We start from the raw sequence: 18,303 nt of genomic DNA, 5'->3' as shown, positions 1-18,303 counted from the left end.
TAATTTCTAATGATCTACATATCTTTGTTATTTTTTCACTTGCTGAAATTAATTCTATTTCAGTTGGATGCGATATTAGGGGAATGGGACTATATATCCAGTGTTCGCCCACGTTTATATATATATATATATATATATATATATATTTTTTTTTACATACACGTATATGTATACAGACAAGTGACAAATTAAAGGAAAAACCTGAATAAACGAGTGGAGGAACATAACGAATGCAGATGCCTCCAAACAGATGTACTGCATGATACAATTAAGCAGTTAACATCCTATCATGCTCTGGGGCATGTATAAAAATGCTGAGCAGGCCTAGCTGATCTCGATTTTGGATCAAGATGGCAAGAGGAAAGGATCTAAGTGACTTTGAAAGAGGGGTGAAAGACCTGAGGTCTTGTCAGATTTAAATACAATAAATGATGTATCAGCTCTGCATAAATATTCAAATGTATATGAATATGTATATATATATATATATATATATATATATATATATATATATATATATATATATATATATATATTTCCTTGAATGGAATATATAAAATGTTGTTGTATAGTTCTGTCTGTCTGTCTTTCTCTCTTCCCCTGCACACCCACTTTTCTGGTTCCACGTGGAACAACTCTTCCTTCCCCCTGCACAGCCACTTTTCTCTTTGTCTGGTTCCACGTGCAAAACACGTCGAACCACTCTCTCCCCCACAGTCCTTTGCGCATCCCAGAATGCTTTGCGGAGGAAACGGCGACGTCACCCCCGGTGCTTGGTAACCCTATACTCCAAAGTAGGAAGAGGAAGTAGAGAAGCAGAGGGCTGAACCAATCCACATGCACATCCGGGACACTGCCCTCTGCTGATTGGACATTATTCACCTTTTGTTTACTACTGTATAAAATGTAAAACCCGGAAGAGCTCTGTAGGAAAGCTGTTTGAACATGAGTTCACTCTGGTTTTCTTCCAGGCCGGCCTGATTAAAAGACTTCTTTACCATTTCGTCAATTTAAGAGGGTTTCTTCAAGGGGTAATTATTAGGTCACGAATGGCAGGAGCTTCAGTCACAAAGACACTCAACTGGCTTGTGTTCTGGACAAGTGGGTGAGTGCATGTGAGGCGACACCAAGAGAACGGTACAGGCCTGACTGCTTGACCCCTACAGTGAGGGGGGCATTTTCCTGGCGTGGTTTGTGTCCACTTGTCCACTTAGAGGGAAGGGTGACTGCAAATCATGACAAACTTATTCTGAGTGATCACCTTCATCCTATGGTGAAACATTTCTATCCTGATGGGAGTGGTCTCTTCCAGGATGACAATGCCCCATCCACAGGGCACGAGGGCTCACTGAATGGTCTGATGAGTATGAAAATAATGTGAATCATATGCTATGGCCACCAGATCACCAGATCTCAACCCAATTGAATACCTATGGGAGATTGTGGACCGATGTGTTAGACAGCGCTCTCCACCACCATCATCAAAACACCAAATGAGGGAATATCTTTTGGAAGAATAGTGTTCCATCCCTCCAGTACAGTTTCAGAGAATCTATGCCAAGGCACACTGAAGCTGTTCTGGCAGCTCGTGATGGCCCAACACCTTACCGAGACACTTTATGTTGGCTTTTCCTTTAATTTGTCACGTCTGTACATACACACATATATTAGGGCTGTTAGTCGATTTAAATATTTGATCGGTTAATCAATGGGCATGGATGGGCATAAGCGTAACAGTCTTTAAATGGTTGTGCCATACAGTAATACATTAATAAATACTAGGCATTGATATTACAGTATAACAATGCTGAATGTGAATGTTAAAAATATATATATATACACTCACCTAAAGGATTATTAGGAACACCTGTTCAATTTCTCATTAATGCAATTATCTAACCAACCAATCACATGGCAGTTGCTTCAATGCATTTAGGGGTGTGGTCCTGGTCAAGACAATCTCCTGAACTCCAAACTGAATGTCTGAATGGGAAAGAAAGGTGATTTAAGCAATTTTGAGCGTGGCATGGTTGTTGGTGCCAGACGGGCCGGTCTGAGTATTTCACAATCTGCTCAGTTACTGGGATTTTCACGCACAACCATTTCTAGGGTTTACAAAGAATGGTGTGAAAAGGGAAAAACATCCAGTATGCGGCAGTCCTGTGGGCGAAAATGCCTTGTTGATGCTAGAGGTTAGAGGAGAATGGTCTGACTGATTCAAGCTGATAGAAGAGCAACTTTGACTGAAATAACCACTCGTTACAACCGAGGTATGCAGCAAAGCATTTGTGAAGCCACAACACGTACAACCTTGAGGCGGATGGGCTACAACAGCAGAAGACCCCACCGGGTACCACTCATCTCCACTACAAATAGGAAAAAGAGGCTACAATTTGCACAAGCTCACCAAAATTGGACAGTTGAAGACTGGAAAAATGTTGCCTGGTCTGATGAGTCTCGATTTCTGTTGAGACATTCAGATGGTAGAGTCAGAATTTGGCGTAAACAGAATGAGAACATGGATCCATCATGCCTTGTTACCACTGTGCAGGCTGGTGGTGGTGGTGTAATGGTGTGGGGGATGTTTTCTTGGCACACTTTAGGCCCCTTAGTGCCAATTGGGCATCGTTTAAATGCCACGGCCTACCTGAGCATTGTTTCTGACCATGTCCATCCCTTTATGACCACCATGTACCCATCCTCTGATGGCTACTTCCAGCAGGATAATGCACCATGTCACAAAGGTCGAATCATTTCAAATTGGTTTCTTGAACATGACAATGAGTTCACTGTACTAAACTGGCCCCCACAGTCACCAGATCTCAACCCAATAGAGCATCTTTGGGATGTGGTGGAATGGGAGCTTCGTGCCCTGGATGTGCATCCCACAAATCTCCATCAACTGCAAGATGCTATCCTATCAATATGGGCCAACATTTCTAAAGAATGCTTTCAGCACCTTGTTGAATCAGTGCCACGTAGAATTAAGGCGAAAGGGGGTCAAACACAGTGTTAGTATGGTGTTCCTAATAATCCTTTAGGTGAGTGTATATGTATATTTAAAAAAACACTGAATAATTATAATCAGCAAACTACATTATAATTGCTACAGCAAACAGAGCATTATAATTGCTCACAAATGATACTGTAAACTACTCACACTGGCCTTGTAAGAAATGCATTGCTTGCAAATTAAACAGAAAATCTTTACTTTGTATTCAATGTTTCCTTACGAATCCAGTTAGAATCCAAAGCTAGAATGTAGTTTTCCCTTTAGCGTCTTGTAACCCTGCAGTTTGTGTCGGATACTGTATGATCTTGTATGATCGCCTAATTTAACACTAAAAGCACAGAGCTGGTCAGTTTGACTGAGTTAATTTGAATTGCTCTGTTCCTGAATACACTGTGCATACCCATTCTTGACTTTTGCTGCAGGGAGTTACATTAACACACAGTTCTACAGTGTGGGTATTACGTAGTTATAAGCAATGTACAGTACAGTTACATCGTTGATTTTCATGTACTATGTGAGAGCTTCTGCTCTCGAGACTAAATCGTTACATGTTTTACTGGAAACCGCTGTCTTGGAGTTGTCACTCCTTAAACAACATTTAACACAACAATGTGTATAAAATATGCCTACAGCATTTTAGCTGCATAAATGCAAATCAAGTTCAAGTTGCAATCTCTATGTCTAACTTGTCTGCAGTATTTCATGTGCTTGAAAATTGCACGCATTGTACAGCATTACATGTGTCTTCTTACAACTAGTCCGATTCTACTAGTGTTATCATGAATCCAATCATTATAATGGAAAATACAATAGCACCTGCTCGCCGGTTTCTGGTCGCCAGACTGTTTTGTAAACGCGATATCCACGTACACAAGAAATAAACTAAAATGTGCTTGCCATAGGTTTTCCGATATAACAGGGTGAAGGGTGAATGTGCATGCGCATGTGTCATCTTTTCATGATCGGTAAAACTCTGAAGGTTTCCAAGAACGGCTGAATATTGTCATAACGTTCAAATGACAAAATATACATAAATGTGCCAAAATTATGACGTTGTGGAGAAAAAAAAAAGATTTTTTGTACAACAGACGTGCATGCAAAGGGTCTTGTCTTCGCACATTGTGCGTCTATTAGGACGGATATAGTATATATAGATATATAGTAAAACCAAAGTCATGTGTACAAACTTTATAAAATCTATGAAAATGTAAGTTGATCAACGAATTCTTGGAGAAGTTAAAAAGTATAACTACCTCAAACAAAAAATCACAACAGAAGATTGGAAGAGTGACAATGGGATGGTTACATTTTGAAGAAACAGCACTCTGTTGAAAGGAAACCTACTCAAGAAATTAATAATAATAATAATAATAATAATAATAATAATAATAATAATAATAATAATAATAAACCAATATATGTGAAATCACTGAAAAAGTGAAAATGTCAAGATGGTAGTGGGCAGGACACACTGCAAGAAGAACAGATCAAAGATGGACCAAGGAAGCTATCGAATGGATTCCAAGAGATGCTGTGTCCACAGACAAATTCTGTAACAGGTAGGCAAAGCAGTGAATCGTTAGGCCATGTGCAATGGCAAACTTAAATAATGTTAACAAAGGCTGAAACATGAAATATAGGAAATATGACTATCTCCTGGGCCACAAAACAGGTTCCTGGTATTAATACTTGGGTAGCGGTCATTGTTGCAGGGCAGATCTTGTAGTCAGGTAAAGGTCTCTCAGGGTTGGTTCCATAATTGTGTCCCTAATCCAGTGCTACTCTGTAGCCAAAGCGGTTCCTCAATACAAAATATCAATATCAAACAAAATCACTTAGAGACAATACTGTCTTTCCTCGAAAGGATATCAAACACCTTTCTGGTACAATTAAAATAGGCCATGTCTGTCTGATCTTTTTATACAGTACAGGGTTGCCCAAATCAGGACCAGGTGTGTGTACTTGCCTGCACTGACAGGTGTCTGTATGGATGTGTGCTGTGTGATATATGCCAGTAGAGGTATCTATCTAAGATGCAGAAAATTCTGTGAATTCCTTCTCTTTATGCATTATTTTTGCAAGAGATCATATACCTTTAAGAATAATTTACTCTAATTAATATTGATATGCTAAAGGAATGTTGTGTTTTTCAAACACACATACAGGGAATTAAAAAAAACAAAAGTGTGCATCAAACACATGGAAGTTGTGGATCCATTATAACTTATAAAGAGTAAAGGGGACTAAAATTACAATGGAATTGCGCCATAAACCAAATCCTGTATAAAACATAATGGCATAACTCCTTCAAGAAGAACATGGCACACTGGCTGTGAAAATGTAAATCACAATAAATGATGATACACATTAAGGTAATTACATGATTATGCACAAGTAATATGAATGAACAAGAAAATGAAGTATTTGGTTAAATTAAGATATACCTAGATGTTTTGAGATCTAGCTAAACTTGCTGTGTTTCCAAAACTTAAACAATTGAGAGATTTACATATACTAAAATACACATTAACCATTAAATGAGTTGAAGTGAGCTTAATTGAATGAAAGACCACTAGCACAACATGTCTGATGAAAACACCTCCCAAGGAAAAATAATAATGTGTAATTGTATATATTTTTACCTTCATATTTGGATTGAAAGTCTACCATCAAGTGAAAGAGTCTAAGGGGTGTGTTTCAGGGAAGGCGGTTATATTATTGGCAACATTTTTAGAAAGCCTTGTCCTTTGAAACCCAGTGGACACAATTCAGTGAGCTATCGTGGAGGTGGCACCTGAGCCCCATGCTGAGAAAGCACTGCCTTCATTTGCAAGCCTACGCTGCAAAGCTCTGGGTGCCAAAGTTCATCTCAGTCTGGATCACAACAATAACATAAAGAGAGTGGTGTCATTTCCTCAACAATTCCAACGTTTCTCGATACATCAGTCTTCCTGTGTTAGATGCCATCATCTGATTTGTATTCCCTAGGGGTCTGTTTGAAAAGATTACTTCACCACAACATATCTGCTGACAATAGGGTTGTTTACATGATGTTAAAGCCTTTGTCAGCTGTGCAGTGAGAAAATATATATGTGTGTGTTTGTGTATGTGAGTGTGTGTGCACGTGAAAAGGGAATACTGATATGTACAGTGCATAGTGTGTATGAGAAACACCTAAGACTGGATGACTGAATGGGGGATGTTTTTATGCAGCAATATACAACAATACCCTTTTTTTAGGAGGGTATCATAGTTGCTATTGCTTTGGAATAGGGATCTATCTTTTCAACTGCTGTGCTGATATCTAACAAAAACATGGAGTCCGGAATGATGCTGATGCTTCCATCAATCAATAAGCAAAAGAAAAATCTGACACTCTTAGCTAAAGCCTCCATTACACCGTAACAGAACAATATGAATGCAAAATCAAACTAAGATTTTTATGACATCCTCCATTACATGGTTGTCTTTTACAACAGTTCTGGTCTATAAATGCAAGTGTAATACTGTGCTTCGAGGTAAGCAGAAACACTCTCCTATGCTGCTCTCTCGTTTATAAATGACAGAAAATTAAATAACTAACCACAGAGCTGACAGTGGGACTAAACCTACTGTAGAAGTTTGAGCAGTACATATAGAATTTACACACACAACTGTCTCCTTGGCAACTGCAGACTACTAAAGCCTTCAGATAAGATAAAACATTCACAGCTAGTGGAGAGGAGCTGATGTACACAATTCATTCAAAACATGTTGAATACATAGCAGTACCACCTGGTAGTATGCTTTATGATTTTTTGGAATAGATAGTATTAGCTACCAGAGAAGGATATTTGTATATGGGTTGAGAGAAAATAATAATACAACTAGCTATGTGCAAATTTGTGAATGTAACCATCTGAATACAACCTGAGCAAAAACAGTCATGAAAACAACGACAACAAAAATGGAGGCACAAGGTGGAGTCAAAGTGCTTTGAAGAAACTGTTGGTTTAAACTGCATTTGCATGTGAGGAAATTGAGAACTCAGGCTTCTGAAATACTTTGGATAGTCTGCCGTTTGCAGAAAGACGATAACATTACAATCTAAAATGAGAAGAAATCTGTAAAAATATGTATGATTAAATAAATTGTCATCAGCTTTTTAGACCACAGTTTAGATTTATTGTAAACATTGAACCACCTAAAAAGATTGTATTTTGCTTATCATGGACTACATTTTTGATCTTGATGCAAAGCTACCTGAGTTGTTATATCCAATGGGCAGGTGGATTGAAAGGTTTATTTAATTTGGCCCAGGAAAAGGCAAAATATGTTTGCAAGGTATATTAACTCCAGGCTCAGGAAGCTGTCAGAAAGCAGTTTCATAAATAAAATGGTGTGTTACTTTCCTCAACTCTGGTAGACACCGGGATTTAAAAAATTGATACAAAAACTGTCAAAAGTGTAAAACAAAACTAGAAATCACATGGCAAAAGCACTAAATATTGAACTTCCTCTACACTGCAGATAAGAAGAAGAGCTGTCGGAATTAATCTACAAAGCATTTTAGTAATCAGCAACAGTTTCTCAAAAAACTAAGATTAAAAAGCAAAAGATCAATTAAAAGGTTGAATGAATATAAAATACTAAATTTGTCTTGTGAAAATGCATTATGTGATGATGGTCTCTTAAATTTGTGGTGTTTTTTAAATACAAAATAAAAGTGTCAGTTGCATGAATTTGATAGACAATTGTAATTACAATTCTTACAAAAACTTATTTCTTTATATTAGGGATTAATTGATATTGAATTTCATGAAGGCATGATGTGTTCAGTTGGAGAGGTAGGAGAAGTTGGCTGTGATGAGTTAGTAATAAGCGAAAGTACAAATATGCTCAAATAATTAATATTCACTGTAATAATGTTTGCAGAATTCACACAAGACTTTTTATAATAGCATCTTCTTACTCTAAAACAATATGATGTACCTTTTGTGGCTGCAGTGGTAAATATGAAAAGGAAAGAGCCCATTCGGTGATTTAATCATGTCAAATGAATATTATGCAGCACAAAGGACGGAATACCAAAGAGAATTCAGTAGTAAAATGGTTGTCACTTAGGCGATCTAACCACTACATTAATCACGCTCTCCACACAGTACCTGTGCAATGAGCCCTTTGCGGCTTCGGCGGGCATGGTGAAATCTTTTAATGAAAAGAGCAAGAAACTGTCTGCGGATCAGCTTCCACCCAGTGATAACATGAGAACCTTTCCCATTCATGCTGTCTGGCCTTTTGGAATCTAAAATGTAAACACAAGGGAAGGTATATTAATCAGAATGTCACTCCACAATGTATATTGTACAAGGAACAGTTCTTACTCTGCAAATGAAAAATTCAGCAAATATAAAAAACTAATCTAATCCTTAATATTTCCCAGAGTGATGCGGTTTTGTTTTGTTTTGTTTTGTTTTTTTGTGGTGTAATTTTGTTATAAGTTGCATATCCTCTTGTGTGTGTTTGGTAGGATTCTCTGCAGATATTGCTCCTTGTGGTATTGCTTTCATTAAAAGTAGCTTTTCAGAAAGAATGTTGTACTGGGGAAAGTAAATAAGCTGTGCATAAAGCTGAAAAACAAACAACATCCACAGATGATTTCTGGATTCTGAAAAGTAGTCAGTGGATTAGAGGAAGTACATTATTCCAATCCTTTCTATGGATTAGACTTTAATCAAAAAGACTCTTCAGGCTCTTTAATTAGTCTGTGTTTTGTACATGCTGGCAATCAGATTATATATTTTATATATATAAACAGCTATTGTTTAATAAAATGGACTAATGCAAAAATCTCTGTTAACACTGGAGTCTGACAGGTGCATAGTAAGTCCAAGGAGTAAGAAAGCAATAAAATATGGTCCAGGTAAAGTCTACATAACCCAGGAACAGCTCAACCAGTGGCACGGTACCCAATGGGGTATCACAGTCATACTCAGCCATGGCATTGTCCAGATTGAAAGCAGCATTTTCTGGACAATAGGGCTCAACCTGTGCTCCAAGCAGAAGCTTTTAATGGTCAAGCCACTTGGGAGCCCCACATAATGTTGTGCCAAGAGATCAATTGAAAACTAAATCAATGGTTTCTATAAAGAGACTCACTCCAGGGAAGAGAGTTTTGCTCAAGGAAGACCACAACTAATTACTTTTCTTTCCATACATACCTTGAACTCGGTTTATGAACTTCCCATTCCCCCCTTCTTCAGCGGCACAAAACAGAGAAGAGAATACATGGATAAAGCTAAACATACTTTCCTTTAGGTCTGTATATGTACCAGACTGTATGCATATATACAGACACACACATTTAAATGAAATATAAATTAAAGAGGTATATATATGTGCTACTCTGCAAAGCTCACATTTCTGAGTTGTCATGCATAAGGGTAATGGCAGTGCAGTCAAATTCAGTTTCAAGAGAAAACCCTACTTAAGTTCCTTACTTACTTTCCTGATTCCAAGGTCTATCCTATTTTACCCTACAATTCTTTGCCTAATCTATTATTGATATATATTTTAAGATTAAACACTCAAATTATATTTAGGTCACCTATTGCCTATATTCGTAACAAAATATAGAAATCTTGTAACGGTTTTTAACGCACACTTTATGTGTTATTATTATTATTTGTTAATTATTAATTCATCACATAAACGGTATGACAGACAGTTCCTTTATAGCTAGGAATGCACTTCCTATATATATATAAAATTAAATCCATACCATTTCTGTCAATAAGAAGCTCAGAACTCTTTCCAACATTGGATATGCTGTTCTGTTTCGAAATCCTTGAACTCCTCTTCCAGTCTCTTACAAATGTTTCATTGACATCTGATTATGGAACAAAATAAACCACATTAGATGAGTGCAGCATTTAACTCTGTAACCTTAATAAAGAATTTAAAACAGAATAAGATATTGCTTAATTTATTTTTAAAAACTATTTCTTTACACAATGATGTTTATTTGGTTTGAATCTAATAGTGCACACACAGGATTAGAGGAGTACAAGAGCAAAAAAATGGACACTTTTTTAGTGGGTTTAGGATTATGTCTTGTCATAGCCCCAATATGATGATGATGATTATTATTATGTAATGATCAAGAGAATATGGTTTTCAAAACACATCCTTATTAATTGTATGGCCAATGCTCTTAACACAGATTCTACTAGTCTCTGAAATCTACTAGAGGGATGAACACTATTCTTCTAAAATATATTCTCTCATTTTGGTGTTTTGGTGATGGTGGTGGAGAGCGCTGTCTAACATGTCGGTACAAAATCTCCCGTAGGTGTTCAATTGGGTTGAGATCTGGAGACTGCGAAGACCATAGCATATGATTCACATCATTTGCATACTCATCAGACCATTCAGTGAGCCCTCGTGCCCTGTGGATGGGGACATTGTCATCCTGGAAGAGACCACTCCCATCAGGATAGAAATGGTTCACCATAGGATAAAGGTGATCACTCAAAATAACTTTGTAATGATTTGCAGTGACCCTTCACTCTAAGTGCACAAGTAGACCCAAACCATGCCAGGAAAATCCCCCCACAGCATAACAGAGCCTCCGGACCCCCTCACTGTAGGGGTCAAGCTGTCAGGCCTGTACCGTTCTCTTGGTGTCCCACACATGCACTCGCCCACTTGTCAAGAATATGGTGAAGGATGACTTATCTGACCATATCACTTTTTCCACATATCTGTAGACCAGTGCCTATGTTTTCTGCACCACTGAACTTCCCTCTTGCCATCTTGTTCAAAAATCAAGGTCAGCTGGGCCTGCTCAGCATTTTTATACATACCCCAGAGCATGACAGGATATGAATTGCTTAATTGTATCATGCAGTACACCTGTTTGGAGGCATCTGCATTCGATATGTTCCTCAACTCATTTATTCAGGTTTTTCCTTAGTCACCTGTCTGTATGTGTATGTATATATATATATAATATATATATATATATATATATATATATATATATATATATAATAATAATAATAATAATAATAATTATTATTATTATTATTATTATTATTATTAAGAGTAACATATATTGTGTAACAAATGATGTAAGAACTTAGCTCATTATATATAAGTAAACTCCTCATCTCCTCAACTGGCTGAAATATAGATGCTGCATTTCAAATTTTAAATAGATGTATTCAATAAATCTATAATTATAATATTGATCAAGTAGAAACAAAGTGGACCATATGAAACACACAGATACAATGGTACTACTGTTCTAACTGTTCCATCATTCTAACACTGGCATTATCTTTAGATTAAACACTGAAATACCAAGACTCACTCACAGACTCTTCACAAAGGAGACTTTTTGTTTTAATCAAGAGCCGGTCTGTATCATAACTTCATTCGCTAAACTCCTGTTTGAGTTGAGCTTAAAAAATGATTGCAATCAATGGAAATAATGATATGATATTAACTGAAATTACTGAGGAAGGTGAAACGTTAAAATGGAGCATTAAGATGGCACAATTTGGTAAAGTACTGACGATAATAAAGACCAATTCATAATGAAAACAGAGATGGGTATCACTTAATCATCATGAAAGCACTCCAATGGCATTGAAATTAATATATCAATTATTTAATGTGGATTTCAGTTTAATGCATTAATCTAATTAAAATGTGTATGTTATTGAAGTGTATGTATATATATATATATATATATATATATATATATATATATATATATATATATATATGGATATATAAAAAGTTAACAATTTAAAACATTCCAAATCAACTTTTTTTCTTACCTGCTGTTTCGACATCAACACCAGTGTCCTCAGCCACCTTCAGAAATATCTGTCAAGTTAGAAATGTATTAAGTTTAATATCTTATAAAAAGGTTCACATTTATAATAGCAATTTTAAAATGGAAGAACCAGATATGTACAATATATAAAAATATATATTACAGTATGATTTAATAGATTTGTAATATATATTTTTATTTTAATGCTGACATATTGTTTCACATAAATGCACCATATGATGACATACATTTGTAAAAAAAAAAAAAAAACAATTCTATATACTATATAAGGGAATATACTATTTTATATATATTTTAGAAATTTTCATCAGTAACTATATTGTCATATACTTGAGAGCTTTGTACACAGGTTATACTTGAGCTTTGACTTGTAACTTGTAAGCCCCATAAAGTATTGATTCAATTCTGCAGATGCAAGTTTTGGACCGTATCTTTTATCTTTTAAAAAGGAAACAACTTAAATCAATAATGCATTTCATGTCTGAAAATGCCCCTTCCTATGTTTCTCTGTGGTGCTATCAATTGTTTCAGTAATGCTTTCAGTGGATTCCACCTTTCTGTTTGCAACAAATGCATTTCTAGTGCTGATTATGTATTCAAAAGGAGGTGTATTTTGTTCGATACATTAGCAATAGTTGCCTGTCTATTTATGAATATAAATATTGATGGTGTTCATTAGTTCTCAACTAAACTAATTGATCTAGGAGCATTAAGTTCATTTATCGTCCATTACTGTCCATAGCCCTTCAGCTGTCTATTTGTTTTTAACTACTTTATTGGCGTTAGTGGCTTATTTGATCTATGTTTCTATGATGGATTTTTTTACCTCCTATCACAAAGCAATATGTTCTAAGTCACCTAAATTCAAATATTAAAAGAATAAGAAATATATATATAATGTTCTATGTTACCTCTTCAAGGGTGGTATCTGAAATTCCATAGCTTGTTATACCCAGGTTTGAAATTTCCAAATCCAGCTCTTTAAAGAGTTTAGCAAATGTGCCATTTTGTGCTCCAGTGTAGGGTAGGATGTAGGTTATCTCTTGACCAATGCTCTCAAGAAACCGAGCTTCTGGGACATACTGCTTAATGAGATCATTTAAAGCCTTTATGCCTGTTAAAGTAAGATACAACTGGAGTTAAAGGTGCAATTTCAAATAGCAGGGATAATCATTCAAAAAGATCATGATGCTTGAATCACGTTTCTAAGCTGATTCGATCTCCACCTATATTTAGACTTTCCCTGATCGAACATTTACGTAAATTGTAAAGCACTCTTATATACTGTTAATGTTGACAGTATGGGCTAGTGTACAGGATTGCAAAGTGTCTTGTCTTATCCTATTCTATACAAACAAGCAATTGCACTTTATGTAAACACATTTTGTAAAATAAATAAATAAATACATAAATAAAAAACAATGTATTAGAAAATGCTTTAATTTTAATTTACTGGGACTTTTTAGGTAGTCAAGTCCATAACCCAGTGAACGTCTGTATACAGTATGAACACACACACACACACACAACATTCAACAACAATGGATATTAAATATATTAAAGATACAACAAAACTATTTGCAGAAGAAATAAGGAAAGCAACAATTAGCTCTCGGATTTCAGTTTATAATGCCAAAATAATGTAAATACCCAATTAACAATAAAGAAGACTTTAAACTACATTTTATTTTAATAATGAAAACATAAATAAAGTGATTACAACATTTCTTTGGGATATTAATACGTAAATCACCTTAATCTATTGGGATGTGTTAGGTAGATTTCCTGTTTTGCTAATGGATAGCCTTGTCTTACACTTCAATATGAATTAACAACACAGAAGGATGATTTAAGGCATCCTCCTCAAAACATGGGTCTTATGTGTGTATATATGCACTGTGTTTATTTATTTACACACACACACACACATCCCCTATTTACAGAGAATGATAGGATCACTTTTTGGAAACTTGGTCACTGATGACACATTTGTGTATTGAGTTATACCAATTGTTTTCAGCTAATGATATTGTTATATGACTTTGTGAAGTTTATGAATTTTAATTCCCATTGTTACACACTCAACTGTTAACCCATTTCATGGGTTGTATTGTAGCACTGCTGTAATAGTGCTTGCCTACACAAACATACTTGATTTGGTTACTTAACCCGTGTTGTCATATTGCTGTGGTAACCTGCAGAAAAAGTGTTTCCTTAATTTAGAAGTGTAGTATATTTATCATTGTACTCCTAGCAAATGGAATAAAAACATCTACACTTACATCATTATTTGTTTCCATTGCTGATAAATATATCATGGATATTTTCATTATTCTGTACAGCATTGGAGTTATTGGAAATTTGTGATGTTAAATATTAGAGATTTGTTTCTGCAAAAGTATTCTTACCTGAAAGGACCTGATCGCTCCCACTTTCACTACCAATGCCTTCATCTGAGCAACCACTGTGAGAAACATCATCATTCTGTTGTTGAAAGAAAAAAAAGGAAAAACATTCAGAGGAGTACTTGCAAACTGATTATACACAGCATGTCACAATTTGTCCTTGTATTAGATTTCAGCTAAATTCAATTACTTTGCGATCCCCTGGCTGCCAGGGGATGAATGGCAGGACGAAGATGAATGGAAGTAATTGTTGAAATTGATTGATCCAAACATGCAGGCAGGTTGATTAAAGTGTCCAAAAACAAAATGAAGAGTTGTATTCATCTGTAACTATTTGTTCGTTATTCACCTAATGTACAAATGGGGAAAAAAAAAAAATCTTTCAGCTATTCTTTTAGTCCAATAACTAATTATGTAAGAATGAATGTTGGACATGTCATTCATTATTGCTTTTCTTTTTAACACAAAAGGCTTTGGCATAAGTAAAAGTTTAACACTGGATGAGAAGTGTATCTCATGATCTGATGTTTTTGGCATCTTAGTTCTTTGTCAAGGTGTGCAAAAGAGGGCAATTGCCTTACGTTCTGGAACTGTAAAGCAAACCATAGACAGGACAGAGTGTCATTTGTTATATACAGCAAGAACTAATGTAATAAGCCTAACAGTGGCTGAAATAAACACCATCTGGTATTCTCTAATGATTAATTTATCAAAATAAGCGATAGAAAAACATGTACTGGTTTATTAATCAAATGCATTGGGTGGAACAATACATTGTGAAATGTAACACATACAGTTCGGAAGATCTGTACTGCTAATTCGACATCAAAAAAGTTTAGGTTTCTAATAACTTGGTTGCTGAGAATGATTACACGTTGCAATTGATTGTCATTCCATTTATGAAGGGAACATTTGTATCAACAAAGGGCAATGAAGTGTAATTGACAGTTTTATCATTTCACAAATGTTATGCAGTTTAATCTTGTGTGCAGGTTTCTTTTTCATTTGTAATTATTCTGTTTTGAAAAAATAAATGTATTTATCTTTGTTCATGAGCACATCAATAAACATTAATGGGTACATTATGTACATTTTTACATAAGATAACCCCCTTTGTTTTCTTTATGTGTAAAAATTAAATAGTTTAGCAGGGGGTTAGAAGGAACCAATGTAATATGAAAAGTGTCATTTTAACTAATTAGTTTGCTATGGAGGCTATATTTTGCTGCCTCTTCCTACATTCTGAAATTGCACACTCTGAACTCATTTCTTCATTTATCTTATTGCTACATGTACATTTCTATGATTTGACAACTGAGCCAGGTTAACTTTGACTGTAAAATTGCATATCAGGATCTTAGAAAAAATGCAGCTGAAAACTGATATGATATTTCTCAAAAAATATGTTCATCTGTTCTGATGGTTTATAATGAAAATCCAAAACATAAAGGCATTAGCAAATTATACATTGTTCTGTCAGTGTTAGTGCCCAATTTCTTTTGAAATTATTTTGATTTCCCTTGGCAGCTGAGCATCTTTTTAGTCGAAAATGCATACATATAATTAATTTTTTTTTTTGTCAAAAACATATTATTTCCAGCTAAAAGTTCTTGTCTGATCTCATTGTCTTACCACAAAACCACTATAAGAGAACAAAATAACCGCATGACTTGAGCTGACACAATATTAATGTCTTTGGTTTCCCTCTGTACTGATGGCATTACTTTAATTAAACAGCAATTGATATACATTTAAGGTAGAGTTCTCATCAAGCTGTACAAGAATACTCTTCTGAGACTTTTAATAAAGACCACTTCACCTCAATGCACAAATACATGCAGAGAGAGAGAGAGAGAGAGAGAGAGAGAGAGAGAGAGAGAGAGAGAGAGAGAGAGAGAGTGGTTAGTGCAGATAGGGTGCCCCCCACAAATAAATTTGGTGTAATCTTATTATGGGTGAATAATATATATATGTGTGTGTATTTGAGTCTGTGTTATTATGATCACAATTTATCTCAGTGCTGTTTCTGAGGGTGACTAAACCTGGACTGCCTCCTTGCAACCCACGTAGACGACATGAGTGCAGATCCTCCGAGCTCCACACACAGGCAGAGTGTTGTGGAATTGCTTTCACTCTCTCAGAAACAAACAGTCCCACCCAGGCAGATGCATGCACAATTCTATAAATGATTATTTTAACAAATTATCCAATTCCCAACTGACAGCCTGCAGATGAATGGTAATTGCTGCAGCCCTCCTGGCCACCATGCACTTCATTCATTTACTCCTATTGATTACAATTAAGTGTGTAAAGCTCTGCAAAGAGCTGTATCAAGTGTTTTCCTCATCACAATTAGCATCACGCTGCAAAACGGTGTCAGACGTTTCACGTACTGAGAAGGACACCCACTGAACGAGGAAAATCGCACAAAGCCACCACAATGAATTTCAATAGCTGGAGTGCAGCATCCACATATCAGAATAATTAAGGGCTACTTTTACTGTTTCAGAAAATTAACAACAAATGTACAGCACATAAGTGAGAAAAAATAGTGAATCATTACCATATTGAGAATGGTTGGATTGGACTGGCAATCTGTATTCCACTTAGGGAGCTTGAATTTGTCATCTGACACCCCTGCTTCATGATAGAGACATGTATGTCATGCATATAAAGCAATCTGCTGTGATTTTTGAAGGGGAGCCATCTAAGACTACACCTCTCAAAAACATAATCCCCTGTCAATACTGAAGGACAATGATACATATTGTGTGTGTGTGTACATATAATCTTTTGTATTGCTCTATCAGATGCTTATGTAACGGGACACATTGCATGTATGAACCTTACTGTGACATAATCCCCCTGGGTTCTCAAGAGTGTTGAAATCAACTATGCTCCGGGATAGCAGGTTTGTCATTATAAGGACTGTGTTGCTTGAGCTGTCTGAGGTGCACCCTGTGAGGGCAATTCAACTCTGATGTCAGACCTTGTATTCTACACTGAAACAATATCCCATTTTGTTTTCCAATACATTAAGCCACAGGCATTCAAAGAGCCCTGTACCAATCAGGGTTCCACTAGGGAGGGGTATACCACTATGCAGCTGTTTAGAATAAGATGTATTCCATATTTGTATGTAAATCTTGAAAACAAAAGTAAAGAGCAGTATTAAAGCAAATAGAATCCATGTTCTGGTTAATTAACTAATTTAAGATACAAGGTGTCATTACTTGCATCTGCAAAATTAACTGTATTCTATCAAAAGGGGAAAACAGCTGTACTCAGTTCACCTCCTCTGATTAAATGTGGTGGTTCTTGTGCATCAAAATATTAAATCAGTTAGTTCTTAATGATTATTTATGTTTTACCACAGGTTAACATTAGAGAATGGTTCTTTACTTACATATGTAGATAATTCAATGCTAAAGTATATTATGCACATCAACTATTGTTAATTTAATTAAGTGTAAAAGTGCAAAGGTTTTTGTTATTTATGTTTCTTGAGCAGTCATGGATATTTATAATTAATGAACTGAAGTAATGAATTCATGAAGAGTTCTTGAACTGTATTATAATTGTTTAACAATTTACATTCATTGTAATGCATGCCTTACTTGTTATTCTTCTTGGAGGACATTTTTGCACAAATAGGGCAACAGTTAATTCAAAGGTTGTGACAGAGGACAGTAATGAATACCAATGTGAACACAACCTCTGGTTGGAAACCAACCAAACATGGGTTTACGGCATTCTTGTAAAACAAACAAACAAAAAAATGTAATTTGCAGATATTTTATCCAATGCAACTAGTTTTATTTATCTGACATAAATGAAAACAAGCTCTTTTTTTTTGTCATATACTGACATAACACTGACCAATCATTTTTGTATCCAGAGTAATGACACTGTTTACTTTTGCATTTTGATTTTATAGTGTGTTACATGCACTCAAAGATACATGGAGTACAGATATCAGTATAGAGAGCATTTCCCTACATTTTTTAATTTGAATATTTCTATTTTTTAGAATGAAATGG

General features: G+C 35.6%; 1 protein-coding gene across 1 annotated transcript in view; it reads right to left on the bottom strand.

The window, feature by feature from the left end:
- Positions 1-18,303, bottom strand: part of LOC136766688 (phospholipid-transporting ATPase ABCA1) — a 287,811-nt gene that overhangs the window by 117,999 nt on the left and 151,509 nt on the right. Inside the window, exons 24-29 of the mRNA XM_066720398.1 lie at positions 14,267-14,342; positions 12,770-12,972; positions 11,839-11,887; positions 9,774-9,881; positions 9,214-9,249; positions 8,158-8,297 (exon numbers count right to left, since the gene is read on the bottom strand). Coding sequence (XP_066576495.1) covers positions 8,158-8,297; positions 9,214-9,249; positions 9,774-9,881; positions 11,839-11,887; positions 12,770-12,972; positions 14,267-14,342 — 612 coding nt within the window. The remainder of the gene's footprint in view (positions 1-8,157; positions 8,298-9,213; positions 9,250-9,773; positions 9,882-11,838; positions 11,888-12,769; positions 12,973-14,266; positions 14,343-18,303) is intronic.

The sequence above is a fragment of the Amia ocellicauda genome, chromosome 13 (assembly GCF_036373705.1).
Source record: "Amia ocellicauda isolate fAmiCal2 chromosome 13, fAmiCal2.hap1, whole genome shotgun sequence".
Taxonomy (NCBI): domain Eukaryota; kingdom Metazoa; phylum Chordata; class Actinopteri; order Amiiformes; family Amiidae; genus Amia; species Amia ocellicauda.
This window is presented reverse-complemented; position numbering and strand designations above follow the sequence as displayed.